Here is a 13330-nt window from a genome sequence, read left to right on the forward strand (position 1 = left end):
AGCTGCTGGGCTCCTCGCTCTCCCCCTCCCTTCATGTGAGAATGGCTTCAGTTCTTGAGAGAAGAGGGGGAGGGAGCGCTGTCTGCTTCCTGCAGCAGTTCTGATTGGCTGCTCTACCGCAGGAGGCGGGGCAGTGGGAAAAGCAGCCAATCAGTCAGAGCCTCCCCTCTCCCTCTGCCAGCAGGGCTGTAAGAAACCCAGTGAGAGTTGTAAAACGTGTTTCCAGGTCTGCACCCCCTTTGACCAGCTGCACTTAAAGTATTGGATGCAAAGGGGAGTAGGGGGGTGGGAAAGAGACAAGCTGGATCCAGGATCACTGCTCAGCCATTAAGGGAAAAACGGGTGACAAATGCAAAGCTCTTCTGGAGCAAAATCCAACACACAATTTCATTTCCACTTGCCTGTCCCGACAAAGTCAGTTAAACACCAAGGAAGCCCTTCATAAAAGTGTGGCCTCTTTTGTAATTAAAACAAAGGTACGGATCTACCCTGGGTAACATAATACCATGCTGTAGGCCAATTTATTTCTTCCCTGTGCAGGTGTTTCCACTGAGAATGTAGAAACTGGATTCCAGACCAGTCTAAAGCTTTTTCCATAATCCACCAGCAAGAGGAACAACCTCCACAAAGGACATATTCCCTGTTAGATAAACTTTAATAATCCCCATATCAGAGTGAAAGGAAAATAAAATCTAGTAGCAGCCTCGTTATTGGCCAAGAAATAAAAAGTAGCAGCCCAGGAGGATGGGGGTTTTTTGTTTTGCTATTTAAAAGGCCTCTTTCCTTGGTGGATGCTAGGTGCGGAAGAGCCGGCGGTTTCTCTGCAGAAGGGAAGAACGGTCTTTCCTCTCGCAGGGGGACGTCTGACCAGCTCATCGGACACAGGAGACCCCAGCCATTTGGCACACGGCACGAGAACAGCAGGACCAGGCAGCCGCTGTGAACAAAGTGCTAAAGGCACAAGAGCTTCATGTCAGCGTCAGGTTTTGGTTTTGTTTTTCTTGAAAAGTTCCCCTGCAGTTTGGCTGCAGGTAGCTGCTATGTTTATTCCCCAAGCAGGCGAGATGCAGTTCCTGTGCAAAGTCATGGATGAAAAATTCTGGCTTTCAGTATTGCGAATATCCTAAAAACTAAACCTTTAACCTACTTCCATTACAGGCACTCCACTGCAAACCGTGTGGGTTTACACACAGGAAATCGATCCGATTTCCATCCCAAGTAGTATCTCCTCTAAGATGGGAACCCAGAGAGCTCAGTAAATGGAACACACTTCTTTAGCAGGGAGGGACATTCAGCAAAAAATAAGCAGCACCAGATTAGTTTGAATAGAAGCACCACTACTTTGCGAGTCACTGATCTTTTCCAGCAGGCTTTTACTTCACTGGCTCTCTTTCCAGCACTCCCAGGAGCAGAAGCCTCTGCTTGTACATGAGGAGCTGCACCTGTCCTCGGCATCCTCACAGCACTGTACGGTTTAGGCTACTCCTACCCTGGTGAACATCTGCACACAGGAGCTGCTCCAACCAGTGGTAGGAATGTATTTTCTAGGACTGAATGGCACTTGGCATACGCTCCTTTTCCCTTCCTCTGCACAGTGTTCAGGTCACGAGTTTGCAGATGAGCAAAGCCCTGTGTAGAGTCCATCTGTCAGAAGCTGCTCACTACATATTTGGTTTCACGAGGACGTCCGCTTGCAATTGTTGCTGGTATTTCTGCCGGCGTTCGCAGCGGGGGCAAGATTTCATGCTGTCTTGGCAGCACCTGTGGAAGACAGTTTTGCAATCTCTGCATCTACAAGAAAAGCAAAAGCAAAATCATATCTTCAGCAACACATGGATCACTGGGCCTAGGGCGGAGAATACAGATTCCCCACATCGCGAGAATGTAACTTGAGAGTTTATTTCTATTTCTTCAGATTCAACATAACTCCCACCCCATCCATACAAAAGCTCTGACAATGATTAGACTTATCAATCACCAGCCAGCAGCATAAATATTAACATACAAATAAACTAACTCTGCCAGCCAGCAGCAAAAATCAATCAAAGAAATGGAGATAATTTACCTCCATCAACCACCAAATACAGTTGGAAAACTGGAAGAAAGCCTCGCGCCTCCATGTCAGTTCGGTGTTGGAACGTTATTTACTGTTTCCACATAAAAAAACATTAGGGGAAACACTACGAAAGAAGAGGGTTTTGCATGCACATAAATGTCAGAGCAGAAAAAAGCTCGTAAGAAGTGGAAAATAAAATGAAAATCTTGGGGGGTGTGTGTGCTGAACGATTTTAACTAGCTAATGATGTTGCTGTGCGATGAGGAAAGGTTCATTTTTAAATGAAAGTCAGCCTCCCTGCCCCATTTGGGACCAGACTGTGCTCATATCTGACAGAGCAGGAAGTGCTGCCAGACAGCTAGAGGCAGACATTGCTTGGGAGGAGACACTAGAAGCGTCTGCAGGCACCCTCGAGATGGGCAGAAGGGGACGCCTTGGGAAGGAAAAGCCTTCTGATTTCTGTGACTGAGCAGAAAACACGAACTAGGTTTTGATTTTGCTAAGCTGCGGGGATGGCGGAAGCCAGATTAGCTAGGCGGTGATCATGGACGGCTCACTGCATAGGCATGAATATTCCTGGGAGGCATCCCTATTCTGAGGCAGAGCCTGCAATGAACATGGAATGTAAAGAGCAGCAAATTACACATTGCATCAAGCTATTCAAAACAGGCTCTGTAGTAAAGTCTGGTTAACTGATTATTTTGGGCAGAGTGAGGGAAAGTTCAGGGACTGCCAGTGATACAAGAAGTACTATATTTCTTGTTTTAGCTTTGTTCCCCCTATCTAATCCACTTACATGTCCAAATCTTGCTTGCTGAAAGGGCAAACTCAGGCAACCCAAGCTAGATTTAAATGACACCAATTACGGTGAAATGCAAATGTCTCACACACAACAGATATCACACTTGAGACAAGCACTTTGATGCTGTAAATCTGGGGCTGCTCTGTATACAATAGACAAGTTCCACACACCAAAGAAACAACAGGCGGCCCAGGTGTTGAGAGCAGAGGGAAAGCCAAAGGAAGTGGAGAAAAACAGCGTTTGCACTGATGTTAACAAAGTGGGGAAGCCACAAAAACACACAGCACTGTTCTTGTCTGAAAGAGCTAGGGCAAAATAATTCTGCTCTGGGTCATGCTGGTGTACATCCAGAGTAATTCCACTGGCTTCTGTGGATTCACACCTGTGTAACTCACAAGAACTGGACCTTTAAGTATAATCCAGTGGATTGCGGAGTCCCATTACTAAAGGATGAAAGCTCCCCGATACAGCAGGCACCTGCTGAGAAGCTGCAAGAGTGCTGTGCAGTGTTGTAGCTCCACAGCCCATTGCCCGCAGCACAGACTTACACTGTTGGCGTGGCCAATGTGCCACTTTTCAACCCTCCCCCGCTCATGGGGTCACAGAACCTGGGCTCCAGACCGAGCCCGAACATCCACACAGCAATCGTACAGCCCTACAGCCTGAGCCCCACGAGCCCAAGTCAGCTGGCGTGGGCCAGCCAGGGGTATTTAATTGCAGTGTAGAAATACCCAGTGAGTTGTTGCCAAAAGGAAATGACTGCACCCTCCACCTGCCAGGAGAATGGCTTCAGGAAGTGTCTGCCGCTCATGTGAAAATGACAATGTTGTTCACACATTGTTAGGAGGCTTTTCAGACATATCCTGCTGTGAGTCATATATAACATGATCCCGGCAGCCAGCTGTTACACATGGCAAAGAGCAACAGCAGCCTGCTTCAATGGGATGAGGTTAACAGCCCTCGATCACAGTCAGCAGGATGTGCCCCTCTGAGCCCAGGGCTGGCTGGGTGGCGCACCTCCTCTTGGGCGCCTGGGACCAACATGTTCTGGTTGTGGGTCTGGCTTAGTCAGAAGATATGGGGAAAAAAGTCAGCTGGGGCTCTCATGTTAGATACTGAATGTGGAGCAGTCCCTGCCCTAGGCTGAGAGGGCAGAAATCACAAGCCATTCTGCTAGGCACATCCAGACTGGAAACACTCCTTAGTCCTGATGAGTTAGGCCCACATGGTCCCACAAATCTCTTGCAGAACTTCCGGACTGGCTACTAGGCTCAGTATAGTAATACAGGCATTGCCAGAGCGTATCAATGGCCAGGCTAGTGTCCCATCTCCAAATGCTGCCCCAGCTGCTTAGGAGGAAGGCACAAGAAATCCTGCACTGGTCAATTACAGAATAACCTGCCCATGGGGGAAAACCTCTCCCCCTGGTCCTGGGCAGTTAGATCAGGCCTCGAAGGAGGGTACGTATACTTTAAAACACATGAAATGCTAGCTAACAGAGCTGCAGACACGCGCTGTTAATGTAAGTGTATCCTTTTCCGAAACCTGCGCAGGTGTTGGGCCTTGATGATATCCAGTGGCACTGAGTCCCACAGGTTAATTTTGCATAGTGTAAACAAATGCTTCCTTTTAACCATTTTAAATTTTTTACCTTTCGTTTTCACTGACTGTCCCTTATTCCTGTGTTGTAGGAAAGGGTAAACAGGAGCGTGCTGTCTCCCGTCTCGGCTCCAGTCAGGATTTTGTCCCCTTAGTCAACTCTGCTCTCAACAGTTTCACTCTCTCTTCACAGGGAAGCATTTCAGACCACTCACTATTTTCTTTGTCCATTTACTAGACCACCAGTCTTTTCACGCTCACCATTTGGAAATCTCTTGGGACCTCGAATCCCCGCCTCTGAGCTCCTGTTCCTGCTATCGCTGGTTCTAACAGGGTGATCGGAACTGAACACAGTGTCCCTGGCGAGGGCGTCCCACCAATTTATAAAAAGACATTCCAATCTTTGCAGTATTATTTTTGAGCCCATTTGTAACCTTCAAAAGTGCATCAATGGAATAACTCATGCTTAAAATTAAGCATGTGCTTAAGTGGATCAGGGCCAGAGCTCTGCAGGGCACTTTGCAGGATTGAACCCCATGTCTGGGAATTTAGGGCACTGACTCCTTTATAGCTTCCTGTGCACCCTGGAGCTCTGTTCACGGAGTCTCTTGCAGGTTTCAATGCTGCTGACAGAGTTAGCACATTTCTTTTGCTACTCGCTCTGGAAATTCTCTCTCAACCATCCTGATTTCCCCTCCCACCACTTCTATTAGCTTCCCTAGGGCTGCACTGCCTTTTCCAGAAGGACTCCTGTTGGAGTCAAATTCCCTCTGGACTCAATAGGAGCTGCTGGGTGGCTCAGCACTTTTGAGAGCCAGGCCACTTGTTTAGGAGCCTAGGTGTGGCCTCAGGAGCCCAATACTAGGCCTGTGTTCTCAGCACAGGCAACAGGCAGCTGTCTAGTCACCATGTTCTTTCCCAACACACCCAGGAGAGGACAGGATGGCCCAGTACTTTGGGCACTAGCCTAGGACTTAGGCGACCTGGGTTCAAGTCCCTGCTCCTTCACAGACTCCCTGTATGACCTTGGGTGAGTCCCTTTGGGCTTGTCTACACTTGAAAGGGATCAGGGGCAGTGCTGCAGTGTAAACATGACCTGTGCCGACAGGAAGGGTTCTCCCACCGGCGTAGTTACTCCACGTCCCCGAGAGGCAGTAGCTAAAAAGTCAATGAAAGAATTCTTCCGTCGGCCTAACACTGTCTACACCTGGGGTTAGGTTGGTTTAACTATGCCACTGGGGTGTGGATTTTTCACACCCCTGAGTGAGGTAGCTCTGTTGATCTAATTTTTTAGCATAGGGCTCAATCTCAGTCCCCCACCTGTAAAATAGAGATAATAGCCCTGCCCTGCCTCCCAGGGGTAAGTGAGGGTACATGCATTAAAGATTATGAAGCACTCGAATACTACAGTTCTGGGGATCAGAAAAGTACCTAAGACAGACAGACAGGCTACATCAAAACCTGCTTCCCATCAAATCTCCGAACAGCCTTCCCTTGCAGGAAGAAGAGTTGACAAAGTCAGTCAGGAGTTTCCTGGGCCTTCCACGCTAAACGTCCCATGACAGGAAGTTACAATGGAAAGCTTCACTCACCGGGTGGTTGTGTCGAACTCAAAGGGGAAAATGATGCTGCTGTGGTTACAAATCTGACAGATAAAGCCCCGCTGGGTACAGAGGTCACAGTTATAGACATGGTGGGAAGCAAACTGGATCAGAGATTGCAGGTACACTTCAAATATGCCATCAGCTATCTGCAGAACAGAGAAAACTTAAAATAACATTGGGGAAGTTTGTCTGTGTGGGTTCTTGCTGTGCAGCTTCGTTGTGCAACCTCGAACTACTGCTTCACACACACTGGTGGTTAATGCTGTTTGAAAATATGGCCGTACTCAGAAAGAGACTAATACTGTGACTGCTTCCAGCCATACCAGCTCTGGGGGACTCCAGAGCACTTCTGCTCAATTTGCAAGTGAAAAGGTGTTTTACTAACTGCCAGGCCTGCAAATTCAGCTAGGAGCAGAGTCAAACTAAGGCTTTAGCTACACTAGCACTTTTGTCCGCAAAACTGGTGTTGGCCGGGGGTGTGAAAACAACCCCCTAACGGACATAAGTTTCACTGACAAAAGTGCTGGTGTGGACAGCACTGTGTCGGCAGGAGAGGCTCTCCTGCTGATACAGCTAACGTTGCTTGTTGGGCGTGGTTTAATTATGCCGGCAGGAGAGTTCTCTCCTGCTGGCGAAGCGGCTACACGGGAGATCTCACAGTGGCACAGCTGTAGCAGTACAGGTATGCCGCTGTAAGGTCCGTAGTGTAGACATAGCCTGAGTTTTCTCTGGTGTGCGTCTCTCCTTTTCCCAAGACTGCTCTGGTCTGCGGATGTGCAGAGATCCGTTCTATCACCTCTCCTGTTCCATGCATATGTGAGGCTGCTGGGGGAGATTGTGATACAGGCTGCATACAACTGATATGTGGGTTCCAAAACACTCTGAAGGTGCAGTGTCTTTACTCTCCCCGTAAGAAATGCACTCCTGGGCAGAGGGACTATATGCCAGCTACGTCCCACTTCAGCTGTGAGTCGAGGCAGAAGTGGGATTTAACTGCTGCAGAGCTGTGTGCTGGCTGAACTGCACCCCTAGCACCTTGCTGGGATAAGGCTTTGGATGTGGGCGATCCCGGCTGTGCTCTCCGAGGACCTAGTCTTGTAGTGCAAGATGTAGCTGTGAGAGTCACAGGCATCACTACCCCAAAGGCTGTACTGGCTCTGGATGCGATTCCAGCTGCTGACGCAGAACGATACAGATTTATCTAGTTTGGTTCCTGGCTACCAAGCAGACTCCCTCTCTCGCAGTCTGTCCCATGGCACGCATCATCATCTAGGTGCTTGCTACAATCCCAAGATTTGACCATAGGAATAACAGAGGTTGACTCCCAGCATCTGTTGGGATGCAGGGCACAGCAAAGGGCCAGTTTTGAAATGAGAAAATCCGGCTGGTGACTTAGCCCCAGAGGCTGTAGCAGGGCCTCTCATATTCACCCAGACACCTACCATCACTGAGTGCAGTTGGATGGAAGAAACGTGTTATGGTTTGAGTCCTGTGCACCTTAGAGACACTCCATCCCTCCTTGCGTTTTGCCCATGAACTCCCCAGATCTGGTCAAGTCGGGGCTGCAGCCAGGGCATTCCAAACAGAGGGTCCCAAACTCTGGAACTTTCTCCTCACTCTTTGGGCTGACAGACCCAGTGTCTGTTGCCCGTCTGGGCACGCTCTGAAGCCTATCCATCCTTTCTTTGTACGGGAGGGGTGGGAGAAGTGCAGGGTTTGGATTGAGGTTGGGTGTATGTGGTGGGGTGTCTGCCCACACTGGCTTGGAAGGAGTTAAGGTGGCTAGGCAGGCCAATTAACTCCCCTGGGTGCACCTGGAGGAGGAACCAGGGAGTTGGCCACTAATTAGGAGTAGGCTCAGCTGTGCAGAACAGGCATGTCGCTGGCTGCAGGAAGGCAGGCTGCAGTCACTCTCTGAGTGGAGGGAGTCAAGAACCTGGTAAATCTAGAGAGGGGGGAAGCCAGTAGAGTAGGAAGAAGCCCAGGGAAACAGCAGTGAGGACTAAGGCAATATAGGCTATGGCTCCTTGTTCTAGGGTCCCTAGGCTGGAACCCGTGTAGAGGGCGGGCCTGGGTTCCCCTACCAGCCACTGGATAGTGGCACAGGCATTGGAGACGCCACCCTGACAGCAGGGTCTGGACGGCCTCTGGATTCCTTGGAAGGGGAGGATTTTTGTGTCCAGGCTAGAGGGCCAAGCCATGAAGAGGAAGCTGCAGGTCCAGCAGTGAGTTGGGTAGCAGGATGAGACAAGACAAAACAGGGGAATACACCAGTGGAGGGAGCGTGCATGGAGCTAATCCCCAGGATGGCCAGCAGGAGGCACCGCAAGCAGTGAGTGAACCCTGTGACTGTATCAGAGGGGTAGCCATGTTAGTCTGGATCTGTAAAAAGCAACAAAGAGTCCTGTGGCACCTTATAGACTAACAGATGTATTGGAGCATAAGCTTCCGTGGGTGAATACCCTGTGACTGTGTAATTTATATGTTAACCCTGGATCAATATTACATGCAACTAGAGCTCAGGTTAGGTGCATATTAATAAGGCTGCGAGCCTGTCATGGAAGTCACTGATTCTGTGACTTTCCGGGACCTCCCTGACTTCTGCAGCAGCCAGTGCGGCTGACCCCAGGGCCGTCTGAGCAGCCGAGGTGGCCAGCCACACCGGCCACTGCTTGGGCGGCCAGCCCCGGAGCAGCAGTAGCGGGGCCCCGAGCTGCAGCCCCACCCCCCAGCAGCAGCGGCACCCCACAGAGCACCTAAGGTTTAGTCAGGGGTATTTATATAGTACAAAATTGCCTGTGACTTGTCCATGACTTTTACTAAAAATTGGCACGACTAAATTGTTGCTTTACATATTATACACAGAACTGAACACCATATGCCTGTACCCTATATACAGGCACAGATTCACACAGTGAGAGAGATACTCTGAGCAAAGGAATTAAAGGTACAAAGTGAGTTATTTGATCCTTTATAAGTAGCAAAAAGTGTCAGTTTCAGCTTCCTTTCCATGCAAAGAAACCAAAACATTTTCATCAGCGACACAGTAAAAATATAAGTCAAAGCTCTTACCTGTCTCAGATCAGTTACACTGTATTTATGGGGCGATTCCAATAGATAGTCCCGATGATCAAGTCTTCAAACAAACACAAAACAAAAAATGTCAGACACATTTCACCAGGGCTGTAACAGACTTCGAGGTGGACACGAAACAGATGACGTAGACTCTGAAGAAAACTACTGCAAATCTGACTTCACTATTATTGATCACAGATTTTGTTCCCATTACCTCTACATTAAAAATGGTCTGAGAGATGGTCAGAGAGTATATTTATTATATAATTTTACCCAGCTGTTTCCTCTCAAGCTAGGAGATTGCCTTGATTCAGGATGGTATTTTCTTAGGATTTCTTTCCCTCCATCTCTTAACACGTGGGCCCAGAACTGATGTAGAACAACTCCTAACAGCAGATGGAAACAGGGAAAACCACAAAGCCCTTCCAGCACCACTCTACCACAGAGCAAGCTGGCTCAGAGACTTGCTGAGTCACAAGAACAAAAGCTACAAGAACTTCCCATTCAATTCCAAAGGAGAAGTCAGAGGAAAACAGTCCCAAGGACCCCAGCACAAACCAGGGGGATTTCTGGGTTAGTGGGAGTTGGAGAAAGCCAGTTAACCAGTGAGAAATGACCATTCTCTGACATCCAACGGCCTGGGCCCTCCTGACCTGCCATAGCTGTGATCAGGAGAGGCCTCGGTAGAACTGTGAGGAGGGCTATTGGCAGAGCACTCAGTGAGGGTCCCTTTCCTCTGGAGTGGTCTGCTCCCAGTGGGTCAGCATGGCTCCCGTTTATTGTCCTTTGGGATCACTGGAAAGCCCATCTGTTTGGGCAGGCACTGGCAAAGGCTTGAGGATGCTGAGAGAGTGTTGCCAGTCACAAGCATCCAAAAGTCATGGTTCAGGCTGCTTAAAATCATCAGCTTGGTTTAAAAATCAGAAGATTTAAAAAAAATAATTTGGGATCTTTTTAATTTGTCTTCTAGCTTGAGTGTTTCAGGGTCATGTTTTCCAGCTTTTTCCTCGCCAGGTGGGCTAGAAACTTTAAACACTAAAGCTGAGATACTCATGTAATCACAGGATTCCAAGAGCCGGGGCTTTAAGGAAAATGCCAACTCTGATGAGATGTGATCAGATTGCCAGAGGTGACAAACACCAAGGGTGGGCCTGCTGTCTAGTGGGGAAGTGCACAGAGGGATTCTAAGCTGCATTGGTCACAGGACTGGGGAACAGATGGGGTGTGTGGAGGGGAGGGGAGAGAAGGTGCTGCTCTGTTTCATTTTTACTTTGCATCTCCTGCCAAGTAGTTTCAGCTGTTCTCTGATTCTACAGATTCGACTCATCCTCTCCATGTGAGCATACAGGCTTTTGTTCACCCATTTCAGACTGAGTAAAGGTTGATTGCAGATTTGATTCAGGAATTTTTTAAATGTATGCTCAAGGGTGCCCAGAGCTTTGGATGGGGCCTGAGTTTGAATATCACACACGCACTATATGGCAGGCCCCAGTAGCACCTGCAACAGCAGGACCCATCTCCAGGACAGCCACAGGGTGGGTACTAAGAAAGCAAAAGCTGGCAGAGAACAATGCACAGGACCCTATCTAATGAAGGCAGGAGCACAGGGTAAGCCAAGGTGTTAAAGGTATGGACCCGCAGCTTTCTGTCTTATTCAGTTCGAGAAGGGAGGTGATTTCTGACCCACTGTTTTGATGAAATGGGCCTGGCTGGAAGGCAGAGTGTGGCTAGCAGGACAATGGCTAGCACTTATCTGGCACTTCATGCTTTCCAAGGACTATAAAGGCATTAGCAAATCCTCCCGAACTCCCATGATGTGGGTAAATATCATCTCCATTTTATAAGGGAGTAAGGGAGAGGATGAGTTACTTGCTCAAATCACAGAGTCAGGCAAGTGATAGAGTCAGGATTAAAACCCAGCAGTTTCTAGCTCCCATGAGTTCATTTAATTCAGTCTCCTCCAGAGTGTTACTGAGCTCCAGAACTAGACAGACCCTCTCCTTGGACCCAGGGCTGGATCACTTGGTGCTATGGACTATCTAGCACCTCATGTCCTTTGCAGATCAACCGGAAGATTTGCACTGAAGGTGCTGCCTCTCTCAGTTTGGGGAAAGGACAGAAGAGAGGGAGGAGAGAGAGATGAATCAAGCAAAGGTTGGGAGGAAGGCAATTTGGGGTTCAGGATTGATCACTACCTTGCCGTAAGGTTAGGATCCCTGGGAATTCTTAGAGAGGGGCCTCACCGTTTGCTAAGCTCCTTCAGGGCCCCACTGCGACACATTATAAGGTAATCGCCAAGTAGTTTCAGCTGTTCTCTGCTTCTACAGATTCGACTCATCCTCTCCACGTGAGCATACAGGCTTTCATTCACCAATTTCAGATTAATTAAAGGTTGATTGCGGATTTGATTCAGAAATTTTAAAGCTTGTCGACAAACCTAAAATATAGAAAAAACAAGCATTGATAGGGGCTCGATTCAAAGCACTCTGAAATCGATGAAAGAGTTCCCAATTACTCCAATGGGTGTTGGAGCACTGCCTATCTGCAAAGGAAGTTTAAAAGGAAAACACAGAGGAGGAAGAAACAGTCACTGACTGGGCACCAAAAGTGCTGATTCATAGATTTTAAGGCCAGAAGGGACCATAAGATCGTTGCACCTTCCACATAACACAGGCCAGAGAATTTCATCATGACTCAAGTACATCTTCCAGAAAGTCATCCAGTCTTGAGCTGAAGACTCCAAAAGATGGAGAATCCACCACTCCTGTAGCAGCTTGTTCCAAAGGTTAATCACCTTCCCTGTTAAAAAATGTGTCTTATTTCTAATTTGAATTGGTCTGGCTTGAATTTCCTGCCATTGGTTCTTGTTCTGCCTTTCCCATCTACACTGAAGAGCCTTTCAGTGCTTGGTATTTTCTCCCTGTGAAGATACTTAATGGGGTTGGACTAGATGACCTCCGGAGGTCCCTTCCAACCCTGCTATTCTATGATATACTATGATTCAGTGTAATAAATTCACCTCCTGATCTTTTTGAAAATTAAACAGACGGAGCTCCCCCAGTGTTGTAGTGTCAGGCATTTTGTCCAGCCCTCAAATTATATTTGCAGTTCTTTTCTGCACCCTCTTCAATTTTTCAACATCCTTTTTCAAGCGTGGATGCCAGAACTGCACACAATATTCGAGTACTGGTCTCACCAATGCCATATACCAGGGTAAAATCACCTTTTGCTTCTACTCACTACTGCCCCATTTTTACCCCCCAGGATTATATCAGCCTTTCTGCTGAGCGGGGGGATCTTTAAAGAATTAGGTATCCCCTGCCTGGACCATCCATAGACTTACTACTCTTTTAGTCAAGTCCCAGTTGTGGATAAGGCGCGATGGAATCACAGACTCGTCGTCCTGATGGCAGCTGTCACAGTAATAGAGGCCAGAGAATGCACAAAGTTTGGGTTTCACAAAATTGAGTCCGATCTGTCTGGAGCAACCTTAAAAGAAGAGAGATTGAACAGTTAGAGAGTAACAAACACTCCTCCTCCTCCCCCCCCCCATTCACTTCTGAAGATGGGTCCAAAGAGCACAGCCCTTGGGAAGTTTGGCTGTGTATGGAACCACACGTTGCAGAGCATATCTGTAATTATTACAGGGCAGCACAGTGCTTCAGGGCTAAAGAAAGGTCAGGAGAAAATGAGATGATGAAACCAGAAAAAGTAATAAAGGAAAATCCAGCAGAGGGAGATTTAAAGAGGGAGCATCCAGAAATAGTGACAATTGATCTGCTAAAGGAAGAAGCGTGTACTTCCCAGTGGATTAGATTTTTTTCTGCTCTATAGTGGGGCAGAGCAAACAGTAGGTAATGTATATCCTGTCCAGATGATGGAGATAGGAAATCAAAGTTCTATGATGTTTTCCCCAAAGTTTTCCAGCTGACCAAAGCAGTTACAGAAAAAACAAAAACGTGGAAAACTAAAATAAATAAAATCAAATCGTGAGCAGCAAGACAATAAGGGAAATGACTGACTCCAACTACTGAGGCATGCATACTATTGTAGTGAGACTACTTCCTGGGAAGAGAAAGATAGGGACAGAGTCTCAGGCTGTCTACTGAGAGCTCTCCTGCTGACAAAATGACACCACCCCCAGGGACAGCTCTAGGTTTTTTGCCGCCCCAAGCAAAAAAAAATTTGGCTGCC

General features: G+C 47.9%; 1 protein-coding gene across 2 annotated transcripts in view; it reads right to left on the reverse strand.

Moving 5' to 3' along the window:
• Positions 1-331: 331 nt before the first annotated feature.
• Positions 332-13330, reverse strand: part of PLEKHM1 (pleckstrin homology and RUN domain containing M1) — a 44769-nt gene continuing 31770 nt past the window's right edge. For both annotated transcript variants that reach the window (XM_026658665.1, XM_026658666.1), the window contains exons 7-11: positions 12480-12625; positions 11380-11573; positions 9134-9197; positions 6050-6207; positions 332-1791 (exon numbers count right to left, since the gene is read on the reverse strand). In XM_026658665.1, the coding sequence (XP_026514450.1) occupies positions 1662-1791; positions 6050-6207; positions 9134-9197; positions 11380-11573; positions 12480-12625 (692 nt within the window). In that variant the 3' untranslated portion in view covers positions 332-1661. The remainder of the gene's footprint in view (positions 1792-6049; positions 6208-9133; positions 9198-11379; positions 11574-12479; positions 12626-13330) is intronic.

Source organism: Terrapene carolina, unplaced genomic scaffold, assembly GCF_002925995.2.
Source record: "Terrapene carolina triunguis isolate 2854851 unplaced genomic scaffold, T_m_triunguis-2.0 Scaffold495, whole genome shotgun sequence".
Taxonomy (NCBI): Eukaryota; Metazoa; Chordata; order Testudines; family Emydidae; genus Terrapene; species Terrapene triunguis.